Source organism: Garra rufa, chromosome 7 (genome assembly GCF_049309525.1).
Source record: "Garra rufa chromosome 7, GarRuf1.0, whole genome shotgun sequence".
Taxonomy (NCBI): domain Eukaryota; kingdom Metazoa; phylum Chordata; class Actinopteri; order Cypriniformes; family Cyprinidae; genus Garra; species Garra rufa.
Genome location: NC_133367.1, coordinates 33674837 through 33692528, shown reverse-complemented (window position 1 = coordinate 33692528; position 17692 = coordinate 33674837). Strand labels below are relative to the sequence as shown.

The window sequence follows — 17692 nt, the reverse complement described above, 5'->3', positions numbered from 1 at the left end:
TCAAAATGAATCAAACCAAACAAAAATAAATACATATAAATAAATAAAATAAATAAATATGATTCAGGTCTATTCAATTAGTTAATTTGAAATTAAAATAAAAAGTACAATTAATCAAGTAAATATTAACTAATTTAATTTATAACAAAACCAAATAAATTTAAACTCAAACAAATTAAACACCTAAATAAACTTTAATTAAAATGAAATCAAAATCAAAATCAATTAAAAATCAAAGAAAAAAGAAAAACTAAATTAGATGCCATAATACTAACTGAAATTTAATTAATATAAACAAACAAAAATAAATAAAATTCAGTTCAATTACAAAACTCAAATAAAATACAAAAGTTAATTTAGTACAAATTAGTTAATATAAAATAAAAACAAAAAGTGCAATTAATCAAGTAATTAACAAATTTAATATAAAACAACCAAATAATTAAAAACTCATAATTAAATTAAACATCTAAATACATTTTACAATAAAATTAAATTAAATCAAGAAAAATCACGAAGACAATCGAAAAAAAGGCCATAATACTAAGTGAAATGTAATTAAATGATCATAAACAAAAACAAAAAAAAAAAATTCAGTTCAATTAAAAAAAAAAAAAAAAAAAATTATATATATATATATATATATATATATATATATACACATACACATACACACACACACGTTAATGTAATACAAATTAGATAATTTGAAATTAAAAATTGTTAATGTTTACTTTATTAATTGCACTAATTAAAACAAAATAAACCAAATTAAAACTCTAACTGAATAAATTCGACATCTAAATAAATTTTAAATTAAAATTAAATTAAATTGAAAAAATCTAATAAATTGAAAATCAATCAAGAAAATACTAAATTAAATTAGAAGCCATCATACTAACTAAAATGTAATTAAATTAAAAAATTATATATAAAAAAAATTGTTAAAAAAAACTGATAAAAAAAGTAAAATTTAATTTAATTTCGTTCATTTGAAATAAAAATAAAAAGTGCAATTAATCAAGTAAACATCAACAACTTAAAAAAAATCTAATAAATTAAAACTTAATTAAATTAAATGTCAACATAAATACTAGCCTAGAAATCTAGACGCACCCTAGCGGCAGCAAAAATTATTTTGCAGCCAGGTGGGTCTAGACACTCTCAATAGACCTTCTAGCTGCAAAAACCCAAATTGGGTCAGGCCAATCACAACGCGTATAGAGTAGGCGGGGCGGGCTTAACATATGACGACGGAGTTGCGACGGCTGCCACTTGAAAAACAAAGAATGGCGGCTGCAGCTGTCGAACAGCGGTCTTTCGAATCGGCTTTGGCCGCGACTCTGGAGGACTTGGAGTTAAGTTTTTCTTTAAGAAACGAGCAAAGAACGGCACTTAAGTCATTTTTAAAAAAGGAAGATGTGTTTGGAGTTTTGCCGACTGGATACGGAAAAAGCTTAGACTACGTCACCTTCTTCGTTGCTCTGATTGGTTGAAGCGCTATCCTATTGCGTGCATAGGGATTTTGAGAGACAACCGTTTATCCCGCCCCTCGGAGTAAGCCGCGTCTATGGAGAGTTTCCAGACTAAACATCTTGATGTAAGTCTGGCTCGCCAGGCTACATAAATACTACATTAAAATTAAATTAAATCAAAATCAATCAAGAATAAAATATAATAAATTAAAGGTCATTATACTAGCTGAAATGTAATTAAATTAATATAAACAACAAAAAAATTTAAAATAAAATAAAATTTAGTTAGTTCATTTGAAATATTTAAATAAACCCAAATGAAATGAAATCGAATAAATTTAAAAAAATAAATAAATTTAAATAATTGATTTTTATTTAAAATTAGATTAATTTAGGTCCTTTTGGCATTTTTATTAATTTGCTTTTCGTCTATGTTTATTGGAGTCCTTAAAGGTATAGTTCACCCAAAAATGAAAATTCTGTCATCAATTACTCACGCTCATGTCGTTCCAAACCCATAAGATCTTCGTTCATTATCAGAACACAAATTAAGCAGAAAGCTCTCGGATTTCATCAAAAAAATCTTAATTTGTGTTCCAAAGATGAACAAAGGTTTGGAATGACATGAGGGTGAGTAATTAATGACAGAATTTTCATTTTTGGGTAAACTATCCCTTTAATATTAAATAGACTAGCTTTTATGTTGTCATCCAGTATGAAGAGATCCAAACAGCTCTCTAAAATGCATCACCTGTTCATAGTTGTTTGCAACCTGCTGTCGAATGTCCTCTTCTGTCTGCAGATTATTTGTTGCCTCCTCCAGCTGTGTTTTCACCTGTAAAAAAAGACATTGGTGAGGATGTGCTATATGTTTTGTTACAGTTACAAAACCCCACACAGCAGGAAACAACAGCATATGCATGTACACAGCTCAAGACGGAAAAAAATCATGCCAAAGAACTGTCTTCAGGCCAGGCAGCACATGATACATAAGGCATGCTACACCTTCCTTCACCAACAGGCTTTTATGAAAGACAAAGGACACAAGATGCACAGAACACACACTGGGAAATGAAAAATGATAGGGTTAATACACGCACAACCAGTATTGACCTGAGTGGACTGTGCGCCCTCCTCGCTCTGTACTCGCCGAGTCACTTCCTGTAGCTCCTGCCTGACCTGTAACACACAGCTGTCACTCAAAGTAGAAAGCCACGTGTGCAACCGTGAGACAAACTCATGTTTAACTCACCAGAGAAAGTTCTGCTTTCTGTTGCTGAGCCTCTGCTTTGGCTGATACAAGCTGGACCTGAGTGTCTGATAGCAATGTCTTCAGCTGAGAAGAATATAAAGGATAACCAAACTGTCAAAAACAGCACCTCAGTGAGACTGAGAGTCCTCTTCTTAAATAAAAACTTATTTAATTTTAATTGAACATTAATATAATATAAACAACAAAAAGAAAGAGAAATAAAAATCAATCAAAATTAAATTAAAATGAAATTATGAAAAAAGGTAAAATTAATATTAGAATACTACAGTAATTTTAATCTAAAAATCAAATGAAGAATTAAATGTACAAGCCCGAATTGAAAATCTATAAATTTAATGGTTAAATATTTTAATTTAAATAGTTAAATTTAAAAATCACACTAAAATAAAGTGTAAAAAAAAAAAAACTACAGTAATTTTAACTTAAATAAAAGAAAGATCTAAATTACAATTAATAAACCCAAATTAAAAATCAATATTTTAATTTATTAAATAATAATTTACCATAACTTATTGGCTTTATATATTTTACTATATTGAAAATAAAATCAATCAAAATAAAATTAAATGTAAATTAAAAAATGAAAGTGAAATTCCAAAAAGTATTTTAAAATTAATTTTAAATTAATAAACCTGAAACTTAATGAATTAAAATTATTAAATTGAACTTTTATTATTTCGTTTTTATTTATTTATTTAATTTTCAGATTTATTAATATAAAATTAATTTTAAATCTCAAAATTTATTTTGAGTTTTTTTAGTAGGTACATTTTAACAATTTAAATATAGATTTTTATTCAGATCTATTTTTATTATAATTGTGATTTTCAATTATTGTAGATTTTTTGGAATTTGATTTTTATTTTTTCATTTACACTAAATTTTATTTTGATGATTTCATTTTAAATATTAAATATTATAGTAAAATATATACATTACTAAATTAAATTATAGTAAATTATTATTTAATGAATTAAAATATTGATTTTTAATTTGGGTTTATTCATTGTAATTTTAATTTTTATTCAAGTTAAAATTACTGTAGTATTTTGATATTACAATGCTGTAGCATTTCATCTATTTTCGTTAATGTGATTTTAAGTTAAATAATTAAAATTAAAATATTGATTTTTTTTTCATTATTAATTTGATTTTAAATTAAAATTATTTTTTAATTTTATTCCATTTTCATTGACACTTAATTCCATTTTGGTTGATCTTTATTTATTATTTTAAATTGAACTATTAAAATCGATTTTTAATTTGGGTTTTTAATTATATATCTCTTTTTCATTGTTAATTTGATTTTAAAATCAAATTATTAGTATTTTGATATTTGAGTTTTATTTCATTTTCATTTAATTTGGAGAGATTTTTATTTACATTTTACATTATTAAACTGAACTTCTTTTATTTCGTTTTATTCATGTAAAATGTAAATACAAATCCCTCCAAAATAAACCAAATTAAATGAAAATTAAATAAAACTCAAATATCAAAATACTGCAATCATTTTATTTTAAAATCAAATTAACAATGAAAAAAAAAAACATAATTAAAAATCTATTTTAATATTTTGATAATATTTATATTTAATATTTTGACCAAGATAAAAATGTACATGCTAATGAAATAAATGAAATCTAAATTAATTTTTTTTACAAACTACAATTATTTAGGTCAAAATTATTAAAAAATCTATATAAAATCCAACATAAAATCTACATTTCAATTTTGTTATTAAAATGCACTATAAAAAAAAAACATCAAAATCTATTTTTATTAAAAATGAAAATTAATCAAATTTACGCATCTGTTTAAAATGGTAAAAAAAAAAAAAAAAAAAAAGTTAGTCGTTTTACCTGAGACATCTCTTCAGCATATGTTTCACTGATGGTTATGGACTCCAGTTGTTTCTCCAGCTGTGCTTCCAAAAGCATCACCTGCCCCTTCAGCTGCAAAAAATAGAAACCACAAGTCTCTATTAGAACTGTGTGAAGTTTCTCATCTTGCTTTTCACAGAAGAAAAACTTGTTTTTAGATTAAATACGGTTTTAGAGCAACATGAGTCAGAAACCCGATAACAACCTGAAGAACAATGCTAAATGTAAGCATGCACCTGATTTGTATCTTCTCTTTCAGCATTTATCTTCTCTATTGACTCCTCTAGGACCTTCACCTGATCCAGGGCCTGTGGGAAATCCATATAACTTCAGCACAACCACTTGGATGTTGTAAAATGTCAAAGAAATCCAACATCAGTGAAAGATGATCTTACCGTCTGCTTTTGCTGCTCAACATCTGAAATCTTTGACTTCCATGAGAACTCGCCATCTTCCACGGTCTTCTGTAGAATTTTCAGCATGCTCTCCTGTATGAAACACACAATGTTTAGCTTTTCTAGGTAAAAAGATCAGCTTCGAAAAATAAAGTTTAGTCTATATTGGCATTGATAAAGGTGTATCACCATACCGTTTCACTGAGAGTTGTTCTGTACTGTTCACACTCGGCCTGAAGTGACCTCTGGCTCTCCTCTGACAGAGCGAGCTTCTGCTGCAGATCCTGACACATATTCAGATAAACATGAGACATGAGAAGAGGAAAACAGTGCATTGCAGGTATGCGTCCATAGAGATGACCTCTTACCGTCAAATCCGAGCTTGACTCTGTGTGCTGCTGTTCTGCTGGAGTCTGTTGACTGTGTGCCAGGGTCTTCTGTGCTTCTTGTGTGAAAGTTTCCAGCCAGTTTGACTACAATATACATATTCAAAATACATTATCTATACCTGCTTGAATACTATTAACAGGTATACTTCATTTAAAAAGTGAAATTCTAACCTGTGTTTCTAGGCTGATGTGAGGGAAGATTTTCTGGAAGGCGTTTCTGGTGTCTTTCTGGAAAGAGCTTAGCTGCTGCTCAACTTCACTCTATACACACACACACACACACACACACACACACACACACACACACACACACACACACACACACACACACACACACACACACACACACACACACACACACACACACACACACACACACACACACACACACACACACACACACACACACACACACACACACAAGTCTTTGATCACTAAATTAAACTGGAGTATGTCTCAAGAAAAGTGTAGGTGTTTAAGCCAACTACAGCTTTTTGATGATAATGAACACCCCATTCTTCATGGTTTTTGTGTATTCTGTGGATATACGATTAAGTGTGTGTTTATACCATTTGTGTATATCACGGTTACCTGTGCAGCCTTGGCTTGGCTCAGTCTTTCTTCATTCAGTCTCTCAGCAGCAGCCAGAGCCTCCACCGCGGCATAGTTCTTTTCACGCAGTTCCTGAATGGATTAAGAGATAGACAAATAGTTAACGATCCAAATTTTGATTTGGATAGACAGACAGGATAGACATGGGCAATTGTGTAGAGTAGATATGATGGGCATAGATAGATACGGACAAAAGAGTGGGTAGATATGGACAGATGAGTTGATGTAGAAGACAGACAGATGGTTGGACAGACAGATATAGATGGATGAAACATGGAAGGGTTGGGTAGGTATGGAGGGGCGAGAAGGTTTATAAAAATGGGTTTGATAGATATGGATGGACGCATAGGTAGGCAGATATGGATGAATAAAGTATACATGAATGGGTTTGATAGATATGGATGGATGAGAAGGTATAAATGAATGGGTTTGGTAGATATGGATGGATGAGAAGGTATATATGAATGGATAGGCTGGGTAGATATGGACGGACATATAGGCAAGTAGCTATGGATAGACGAGTAGATACATAAACTAGTTAGGTAGATATAGACAAAATCAACAAGTTAGGTAGATTTAGATAAGGGAATGGATGGAGAGGTAGTTATAGATGAAGGAGTGGGTACACTTAGACGGACGCATACTGTAGGAAAAAATGGATAGACAAGCAGGTATTTATAAAGTTTAAGTGGATATGAATGGACTGGCTCGGTAGATATAGACAGATAACATAGGTAGACATGGAGTGACAGGTTTGGTTGATATGAACAACAAGGTAGTTGGATGGACAGGTGGATATAAATGGACAAGTAGGTATATATGAACAGGTTGGGTAGATATGAATAGACTGGGTGGGTAGATATGGATGGATGAGTAGATATACCTGTATATAAATGGGTTTGGTAGACGCATAGGCTGGGAAGATATGGGCAGACGAGTAGGTACATATAAACTAGTTGGGTATATGTGGACAGACCAACAAGTTGGGCAGATATGAACAGTAAGGCGTTTAGATATGGATGGGGAGGTAGTTATAGATGGAGTAGGTACATTTAGTCTACATATAGGTAGAACATGGATAGACAAGTAGGTATATAAAAAAAGTTTGGGTAGATATGGATTGACTGGCAAGGTTAATATGGATGATACATAGGTAGGAAGATATGGATGGATGATAATGTACAGTATATGAATGGGTTTGGTAGATATGGATGGATAGGCTGGGTAGATATGGACAGCCACATAGGTAGGTAGATATGGATGGATGAATAGGTACATATTAACCAGTTGGTTAGATATGGTCCAACAGGCTGGGTAGATATGGACTGATTGACAAGTTGGGTAGATATGAAAATAAGATAGTTACATATGGATTATTCATTTAGACAGATGAATAGATAGAAACAGATAGACAAGTAGGTGTGTATATAAAGAGTTTGGGTAGACATGAATAGACTGGCTGGGTAGATATGTACGGACACATAGGTAAGCAGATAGGGATGATTGAGAATTTATAATATATATATATTAGGGCCGGGACTCGATTAAAAAATTTAATCTAATTAATTAGAGGCTTTGTAATTAATTAATCGAAATTAATCGCATTTTAATCGCATATAAATATTTGACCTGAGAACAGTGAGAATTAAGATTTTTACATGGATTTTTAGTATACCATTGAATAATGACTGAATACATAAGCTTAAGCAACAAAATATTGTTTATTTTTGTTCAACCAAGTCCAACAGACCAGTGCAATATTGCCATTAAGTGTAGCAAGAGGCACGTTCTTTAACGAGTCTTTCATGCCGAGAACTCTGCTCGTGTTTGCTTAATTATGCATTTAAACGTTAATGACCAAACCTATCATTATAAATGTTGCTGCACATGGAATATAACGCGGATAACATTTAAAAAATATTTTTTATCAGGTTACACACTGATTATTTATCACTCAAACCCCTTTCTCTACCTGTCCGTTGGTCGCGGATATCCTCCATGTTTGTAGTTTAACACTTTTTATGCGTGTTTGTAGTTCTAATCGAATCCTCGTTCACGGCGCAGTGTGTTGCGGGAAATATTAGCAGTTAAGAGTGTGCATTGATCGTTAAGTAGTAGACCATCCGGGAATCTTTGGAATACTTTTTTAAACATACTACGATTTGGGACATACAATACTATTTAGGACGGACGCAGCTTGTCTGAACCTGAACGCTAGTTGGTGCTCCAGTATAATCGGTCCGCGGAATCTCATCCAGTGAGTAACGTTCCGCGGTGCAAAACTAAGTGCGATTAAAATGCGTTAAAAAATTTTAACGCGTTATTTTTGTGTAATTAATTAATCTAAATTAACGTGTTAAAGTCCCGGCCCTAATATATATATATATGTGAATGGGTTTGCTAGTTATGGATGAGTAGGTACATATAAACTAGTTGGGTAAATATGGTCAAACAGGCTGGGTAGATATGGATAGACTGACAAGATGGGAAGATATAGATGAAGCAGTGAATAGAGAAATAGTTTTAGTTGAAGGAGTAGGTACATTTAGACTAACGCATAGGTAGAAATGGAAAGACAAGTAGGTATATATAAACAGTTTGGGTAGATATGGATGGACACATAGGTAGGTAGTTATGGATGAGTAGGTACATAACTAATTGGGTAAATATGGTCAAACAGGCAGGGTAGATATGAACAGACTGACAGTTGGGTAGATATAGATGAAGCAGTGGATGGAGAGGTAGTTATAGATGAAGGAGTAGGTACATTTAGATGGACTCATAGCTGGAAATGAACAGACAAATAGGTATATGTAAACAGTTTGGGTAGATATGGACGGACACATAGGTAGGTAGATATAGATGAGTAGTTACATATAAACTAATTGGGTAAGTATGGTCAAACAGGCTGGGTAGATATGGACAAGTTGGGTAGATATGAACAGTAATGTAGTAGATATGGATTGAGGTGTAGTTGTAAATGAAGGAGCAGGTACATTTAGACAGACACACAGGTAGAAAAGAATAGACAAGTAGGTATATATAAACAGTTCGGGTAGATATTAGTGGTGCAACGGATCACAAAACTCACGGTTAGAATCATATCACGGATTTTGAGTCACGGATCGGATCATTTTTCGGATCAGCAAAAAACAAACAAACAAAAAAAGTTAGTTTTTTTTATTAATTACTGAATGCTTACTTTAAGTACTTCTAATCCACAGCAAAAACTACTAGCTGAACTAATAAAGTCAGTAACAAAACAAGAACAATTACACAAATGACAAATGTAGATGAATACAACACAAAGTTACTAATAAAATCAATAACTCTACTATTCAGGTGCAGAAATGTAATAATTAATTGTAAAATAACTAGTGCTTCTCACTGCAGGTATCTATAGGATGCAGTCTCTTTAAGGCCAAATGCACGTACCTAAACTGGCACGCATCTCTCTCTCTCTTTATCTCCCTCTCTGTTCAGGTGTGTGCGGCAGCGGTAAAAAAAAAAAAAAAACAAACGCTAGCGTGTTCTCTTTTGCTGCAATAGTTTTAAATGGTTTGAATTGGTAAATTGGCAAGACAAAACATGTGCAAATTATAAACTTTTACTCTATGATGGTTAAACTTAACAGTTAATCCGCGAATCACATGCGTGCCGAACCGTGGGGGCTGGTCCGTACAGATCACGGATCATCTACGATCCGTTACTCCCCTAGTAGACATGGACAGTTAGGTAGACATTGGCTGACAGGTTTGGTAAACAGCAAGGTTAATGGACAGGTAGATGTAGATAGCAAATAGGTATATATAAACAGACTTGGAAGATATGGACAGAGGTAGGCATGGGCCAGTGGGTTTGGTATATATGACAAGAAAGGTAGATGGTTGGACCAGCAACTTGGAAATGTACAGATGGAAGGGTAAAGATGGACTCACATTGCTCTTGGCCTTCATTTTCTCCATCTCTTCTTTAAGCTGTTGAAGTTCCTCCTCCAGTGAGATCATGTGTGCGTCCTTCTCCAGACTGACAGCACAAAAACAAAGTCATTATTAGAAGCATAAACAGAAAAAAGTGGCAAGTATCTAAAGGAGTGGACAAAAGAAATCTCTCTTACTTCTCAAATGGTGGCTCTGCTTCAACTTTATCTGCCTGTTGATACACAATTATAAATCAATTAACATAAATTACACACATGTTGATATTATTCAATTATCAGAAACTCCACTCACACTTTCCATCTGTTCCAGCTGAGCCTGTAGGGATGCCACCAAATCCTCTTTTTCTTTCAGACTGATGGACAGAGAAGAAGAGATTTAACCCAAATTGCCTATATACATGAAATACATAAAGAAAGCATTAGCTGTATTGTATACCTAGTTTTAAGTTGGTTGATCTCTGCAGTGTATTCCCTCCGCTCAGTATCAGCCTCATTTACTCTGAAAAACAGGTCCATGTTTGGATCAGATGCTGGAATGGATGTGATTGATTCCATCTTAATTTGAAAATTAATTAAATTCAGCATTAAATATCATACCTATTCTGAGTTTCCTCAGCCCGAGTTCTCTTCACTGCGTCAAGTTCCTCCCTTAGCTGATTAAGCTCTGCCTCCAGTGATGTCACCTGGTCCTCCCTCTCCTTCAAACTGCAAATACATCAAAACACTCATGTAAAATCAACTAAACAGTGTTCAATTATATGAATTCAAACAGAGTTCACATTACCTGCTCCTCAACTGTTCAGCCTCCTTCTGTACAGAATCAAAACAGGGATGCAAATAGTATTATTTTTCATTCTGAAAGTTACATCCAATACAGTATTTGTTGTTTACTGGGATTTAGTGTATTGCAATGGCAACCATATCAGGGAGTGCCAAATATTTGTACCTGGACCTCAGCCTGTACTGTTGCTTCCGTCTCCACAGAGGGCTTTTCCTCAGCAACCGCTGTTGTCTGAGACAGCTGTGCTCTTAGTATCTCCAGCTCTTTACATCTGTCATTCAGTTCTGTCTCTGTAGCACGCATACGCTCCTGGAGTTCTGTAAACAGAAGTAATTTCCGCCTTAAAGTTACAAAAACATAAAATGCTACAAATAGAATATGGCTTCTAGAACTTCTACAAGTCACTGTTTCCATCTGGGAACTGAGCCAAAGGAACACTCATAGATGTGTGTTAGTGTGTACTGACCGGTGAGGGTCTTGGCTTGCTCTTTGGCTGCGTCTACTTGAGCCTTAAAGGTGGTGCTGCCGTGCTGAGCCTCACGGAGTTCCTCACTGACACGATCCAACTTCTTCTGCAGAGCCTTTTCTGCTTCCACATGGGACGCCTAAACATGGACAACCATTCAATACTTTGTGTGAAAGGTCGAAATTTAAGTTAAGTGCATCTGTTGTGCAACTTTATTTGGAATGTATCAAAATATAGTCCTTTTGGAACCTGTCTATGTTCACCATCTATTTTCATTGTATATGGTAAAGTCATGCGTTTTGGAACAACAAACTGTAAACAATGACAGAATTTTATTTTCTAGCAAATATTGTGTTTAATATCAAAGAATGTATCATTATTAAAAATTCAACATGGGAGTTCAATCCATAGGGGTTTGCATTTCTCACATAGCTATGCTGAGATACCCACCCACACATAGATAAACACAAACAGACAAAATGTCCTGAGAGAAATACAAGATATCTCAAAGACTGGCAGGCATTCCTTATAGCTTATATCATTATATATGGTGAAATTCCAGAATTATCATGGTACAAAGACCACAACCACCTCAAAGAGATGAGATAACAGGAAAGAGTTTGTGGGTTAGGGTTTACTTTTGTTTGTGCTAGCTGTTCTTCAGCAGCCGCCATCTTGGTTTCCAGAGACTTCCTGCGCTCTTCTTCAGCTTGCTGAGTGGCTGTGCACTCTTTAAGCTCTCGGTTGAGACGCACACAGTCCTGACGCAACTTTGCCACCTCTGCATTCTGCCTGTGTGTGTGAAAAAGCCAAATATTTACATAAAAGAAATGGTTAGATAAGACCTTTTAAACCTAGGAGGAAGTTAAAAGTTAGTTTTGGGTGTGTAGACCATATTTGAAACTGCATCTGCCATGACAATTAAGGCTAATGTGCTAACTATTGTAATTTCTTTGTCATTTCTGCATTGCAGTGTGGTTGCTAAAGTGTTCTGAGTGTATTAGCATATTGCTATATGGTTGTTAGTGTGTTCTGGGCAATTGTTTGCTGGCCCAATTCAAAGAAACCCATGGTCCCTAGATTTGTCTCCCGCTGTTCAGGTTTTTGGATTTTTTCCCACCCAGTTTGGCATCCACCAGTGGAAATTGTTACTATACCTTCTTCATGTTTAAAGTTTGACACTTCATTGGTTACAATGCAAGATTATAAGTGAACTTCAGGTGTAGTACCTGCTTTCGGCCTGGCTAGTGGCTTGATTGAGGGCATCTCTGAGAATAGAGTTCTCTTGTTGCAGACGGGCCAGCTGTGCATTCGGTCCGTTCTCTAACTGCTCTTGCAGACTTTGGATCTGTGGCACACACACACAAACAAAACATTCAATAACCTGACAACATACTACCCAGAATAGTGAGAAGGAAATCTGTGAGGGGCTGGCGACTTTGGACCTTGCTGTTGAGTTGTTGTGTCTCCTTGACATGCTCCTGGTAGGAAGTCTGCATACGAGCCTGAAGAGCTGCAATCTCCTGGCCACGGGCACTCAACTCAGAGCTCATACGGGTTTCTACGGATGTCATCTTGTTCTTTGCAGAACTTAGCTCCTATTAGCCAAAGCAATTGAGAGTTGCAGATACAGCTAACCACTCAGACCCTCAATGGCAAATTACCATATAGGACATGTTCTTGATCAATGTCACTGTTGGTCCTGGGACAACATTCCTATCAATCAATCCAATTTTTGAGATAGAGAAAGGGTCAGGGTCAGAATTAGGGGCTATGGTTGGGGACAGGCTAATCTTAACCAAATGTATCTTTGTTTTGAAGTAGTTAATGTTTATGGTACAGGGATAGTGTTAAGACTAGATTTTGACTGGAACATTGCTCCGTCCATCTATCCATCCATCTATCTTCCAAAATGCTTGCCCTTTGCAGGGTTGTGAAGATGCTGGAACATCTCACCATCTTAGGCATCATAGGTAGGGAAACACCCTGGACCAGGGGTAGGCAAGTTTGGTCCTAGAGAACTCTGCAAGGACCGAACTTGCCAACCTCTGCCCTGGACGGATGGCCAGTCCATTACTGAACATTGCCCCAGGACCAACAAATTTATTAGGACCAACAGATTTATTTTCCAACAGTCACTCAAGACCTTGCTCTGAAGAAGCTTGATCATGAGTAGAAACTAGCTTGAACCTCATTGGTTTAGCTATGCATGTTGGCAGGTGTCACCTTGGTAAGCTCTTTGACACGGGTCTTGGCTGCAGCTACGTTGCCCTGCTCAGCTGTCAGCTGCTTTTCCTTCTCTTCCAGCTGCTTCTTCAGTGCCGCCAATGGGTCACCCTTCTGAGATGCCTGCAAAGAATAGAAGGAAAGAGATATGAGTGCTAACAGAAAGAGACAAACATTAGGGTTTGAAGAGGGGTTGATCAGGTGTACACTTTGTACCAGTTGCCACGAGTCCTTTCCTGCCTTCTTGCTGATGATCTCAAAGAGTTTCTGGGTCTCTGACTCGGTGAACGATGCACTATTCAGACTGGAGACCATGGTTTTGTATGGTGATGGCTGGGGGACATTGACCGTTTCCACAGAAGGCACTTAAAAGAAATTCAGAATTAGAATGGACTGAGGGTATTGCAAAGAGTGCAAGTTTGTACAGCTAATATTACATCTGTCCTAGATCTTAGATCGATATATCTAAAGCAGGGATAGGCAACGTCGGTCCTGGAGTGCTGATGTCCTGCAGTGTTCAGCAGGACCGATGTTGCCTATCTCTGGTCAAAAGGATACTCACCTGGCTCAGCCTTCTTCTTAGACTTCTTCTTGGTTGGAGCTTCAGTTTTGGGTTCTTCAGCCTTAGGGGGAGCAGTAGCAACCTCAGGGATGACTACTGCTTTCACCAGCACCTCTGCAACCACTGGTTCCACCTTAACTACAACTTCTGGGACCTCCACAGGTTTGACAGGGGCTGGTTCCACCTTGGCCACCTTCTTCTTTTTCTTCTCCTTGGGGGAAGGAGCAAGTGGGGCCACCACAGCACTTACAGTGGGAGGGACAGCACACTCAATCTTAGGAGCTGGTTCAGGTACAACTGGCTTGGGTTTAACTTCAGGTTCAGGCTTGGGAACAGGCACAGGTTCAGGTTGGGGTTCTGGTTCAACTTGGGCTACCGCTTTGGGCTCACTGTTCTCACGGTTCTCAACCACCGGTTCAGGGATTGGCTCAGGCTCAGATTCTGAAAGGTTCCCATGTGGCTTTTCCTCCTTCTTCTTGGCCTTGCTTTTCTTTTCAGATGCCTTTTTCTTCTTGTCAGAGCGCTGGGGTTGGATCTTGCTAGAATCTTCCCGCTGTTTGGCCAGGGCTTCCTCATATGATGTCTCCTTCATGGAAAAAGTTGACACAAGTGTAATGCCAATGGCAGAGAACACCATGAAGCCACCAAACACCACAATTCCCAGAGTTTGAGGGTCGTACACATCCATCTTTGCTCAGTCCTTTCCTTCCAAATCCTGATCCTACGAATATGTAAACAAGGAATATTTAATGTTAAGGACTGTTTAATGTTAACAACAACAACAACAACATCCTAGCATTTCAAGTAGCAAGAAACATTTAACACAAGAACTTCCTGCTTATTGAACAGGCAAAAAAAATGCTAAAATATACAAATACTGTTTAAAGATATACTTCAAGAACTACTTAGAATATTTTCACATGAATGATGCATTTAAGTATTGCTGAACTGGTACTTTGCTTTTTTGGACTTGATACTGCCACCTATATGCATGGAGGCAGCATCAAGAAAAAGTAAAAGCTTTCACTTACTTACAGAAATATCCTACAAGCATATTTGTCACCTATAAGTCTTTTATTCTGCTTGGCTTTGTATTATTCATTTGGGTGGTCATGTATTGACCTTACATTAAAGGGAAGAAAAAAAACTGGTTGCACAGAGTGGATGGCAGTAAAAAATGATGCCTTTAGACAGTGTGAAAAATCTCTTCCTCTTGCAAATCTTGCAAAGTTCTTTTCACTGATGCCAGCACCTCCATAACTTTTGCCCACTAGTTCAGGTTAAGCAACACCCCGCCGAGTCTACACTCCTCAACATTCTCTCACAGTCACAGAGAGGCATGCATTCAGTTTCCAGGGGACAAGTCTGTGTGCAGCAGACCACAATAACCTTCCCCCAACCTCACGTTTGAACTAGCCAGTGCAACTCTTGCCTGGAATTTCCATAGAGGGGGTCTCTAAATATCTCCCTCGGGCAGTCAGGTAAGGGGTAAATGCTGACTGGGCTTAAAGGAAATACCCTTTTTACAGCATATAACTTAACATATGCATATAATTATAAAATAGAATAGCCTTAAGGAACGCCTACAAAAAGCCCTGTAGCTGTGGGGGTACTGTAGCACAGCGATGATATCAGATGGCGATACCACAGTACTTGTATTAAACAACTACCATGGTATTTATGAGGTACTTCAAACAACACCATAGTGTTAACATGGTGGGTGCATGTCCACAAATATGGTAATGCTACTGGTCTGTTAGTGAAAACTTGTGAAATGCGATCATGAACACCTCAGGTCTAGCTGTAATAAAATGTTAAACAAATATTTTTCTAAAATGATCACAGTTTTGGATCCACATGTGACAACCAGTAGATAGCGGACTTGGCAGACACAGAAATGCAGAGTTCCTATATGCAGGACACATACTCCACATCTGAATGAAAGGGGGCTGCTTTCCTATGTCAGACATTAACCCTTTCAGGAACATTGCTGACATTACATAATAACTGCCAAAAGAATTCCAGCTCATCTGCTCTGTCTTTGAAACTTACTGAACAAACTAGAGCTAATAATCCACATTTTCAACTTAACTCTTTCTTTGGTTTGATACAATTTAATTTTAACCCTTTCCTTTCCTCTTGAATGAACTGCCACTTAAGAATAACAAATCAAGGTGAATCTTTTCCATGAAGAAGATGCATTTTCATGAAGAATAGGATGAAAGGCTGTTGGAAACTTTGTAAACTGTGAAAGCAAACAGGCATTTTGGATGAGTATCAAGTGTTAAAGTGTTAAAAGAGGAAAAGCATTTAAATGTTTTAAAACAAATGCAAAAGACACAAGGCAAACAATCCCGCTAAGTTACTCAAAACGGTACAAAGCCAGTAAGCAAAGCAAGACATATAAAAAGAAAGTCTGAAACTTTAAAGCATCACTAAGGACACGTACTCTCGCTCAGAAGAAAACGCTTTGAATTAGATCACCACAACTCACAAGTTCAAACTACTTGAGAATGCAAATTATTTTCAAACACAACCAGCCTAAACAAGGATAATTTCAACAACACCGTCAGTCAAACTGACAAACTTTATCCAGAAAATATAACAACTGCTTTGGCAGTGAAAAAACACAGAAGAGTGATAAAAAACGTGCGCTTACCTGCGGTCAGACTCACAGTGATAAAGAATCGCCGCTAACTTTTGGAGTCGTGGCACTTTTTGCGAGTTGGCGCAGCGCCCGCCTGTGAAGCCGATACGCGAGCTCATGCTAACATCTGATTGGATAAACGCCTGTCAATCAACGCTCTTTAAACCAACCACATCACGCGTAGTATCCAAAAGCATGCGGTGGGAAGCGCTGAGGGCTGTGAGTATTCGGTGTGATGGAGAATGATGAAATTTGAAATATAAACATAAAATATCAGATGTAATACTTTAAAAGCATTATTTATACATTAAAGACGCCATTTTATAATATTACACTTAAAAACACTTCTTTCAGGAAGCTTTTTTTGTGAGACGGGATGGGAGAGACAGTTTGCCCGTCGTTTTTTCTGCTTCTCTTTCTAAACACTTTAGTCTTTGAAATGTATTTGCCTAAATGTCAGTCAGATATGGTTATGGATTGAGATTGTAGGCAAAACTATCCAAACCACATGGCCATCATCATTCATGTATGTAACACAAACGGTGCGAAAAGAGTTAAGCGCCAAAGTTAGGGTTACTGAAGGTTAGGGGTTTGTTGTTTAAATGCTTGCCGTAGAAAATAACACAGTTGCTAAAACACAAATGTGCTAGTTGGCAGTTGCAAAACCCCATTATAGTTTCCCTCCCTGCTGAAAAAAAAACAGCTAAAACCAGCCTAGGCTGGTTGGCTGGTTTTAGCTGGTTTAAGCTGGAAGTAGCTGGTTTTAGCTGGTCTCCCAGCCTGGCCAAGCTGGTCAAGCTGGTTTAAGCTGGTGGCTTTCCAGCCTGACCAGCTAAGACCAGCCTGACTGACCAGGCTGGAAAAATGGCCAAAACCCCTCTAAAACCAGCCTGACGACCAGCTATGACCAGCTAAAACCAGGCTGGTTGACCAGCTAAAACCAGCCAACCAGCCTAGGCTGGTTTTAGCTGTTTTTTTCACCAGGGCTATCAGCTTGAATAAAGCTTAAATAACAATATGTCCTTCTCAAATGCGTGTGGGTG

The 17692-nt window shown here is 36.3% G+C and overlaps 1 protein-coding gene across 1 annotated transcript; it reads right to left on the bottom strand.

Moving 5' to 3' along the window:
- Window positions 1-2181: 2181 nt before the first annotated feature.
- On the bottom strand, window positions 2182-16706 carry LOC141338123 (ribosome-binding protein 1-like). The gene is made up of 25 exons (XM_073843684.1): window positions 16662-16706; window positions 14003-14723; window positions 13657-13805; window positions 13441-13563; window positions 12660-12812; window positions 12444-12562; window positions 11853-12006; window positions 11215-11353; window positions 10914-11065; window positions 10752-10777; window positions 10565-10672; window positions 10404-10466; window positions 10260-10320; window positions 10145-10179; window positions 9966-10053; window positions 6007-6099; window positions 5587-5676; window positions 5395-5499; window positions 5221-5310; window positions 5027-5119; window positions 4868-4939; window positions 4611-4703; window positions 2728-2811; window positions 2589-2654; window positions 2182-2310 (listed from the first exon to the last, which is right to left on the bottom strand). The coding sequence occupies exons 2-25, from the start codon at window positions 14688-14690 to the stop codon at window positions 2182-2184; spliced, it is 2973 nt and encodes a 990-aa protein (XP_073699785.1). The 5' UTR covers window positions 14691-14723; window positions 16662-16706.
- Window positions 16707-17692: the final 986 nt, after the last annotated feature.

Bases quoted from the DNA above. Each gene is read 5' to 3' on its own strand.
- LOC141338123 (XM_073843684.1), bottom strand. From the start codon at position 14,690: ATGGATGTGTACGACCCTCAAACTCTGGGAATTGTGGTGTTTGGTGGC. The intron at 11,066-11,214 runs GTCAGTACACAC...TTCTGTTTACAG, and splicing joins GCAAGCCAAGACCCTCACCG to AACTCCAGGAGCGTATGCGT. The intron at 2,311-2,588 runs GTCAATACTGGT...CTTTTTTTACAG, and splicing joins AGGGCGCACAGTCCACTCAG to GTGAAAACACAGCTGGAGGA.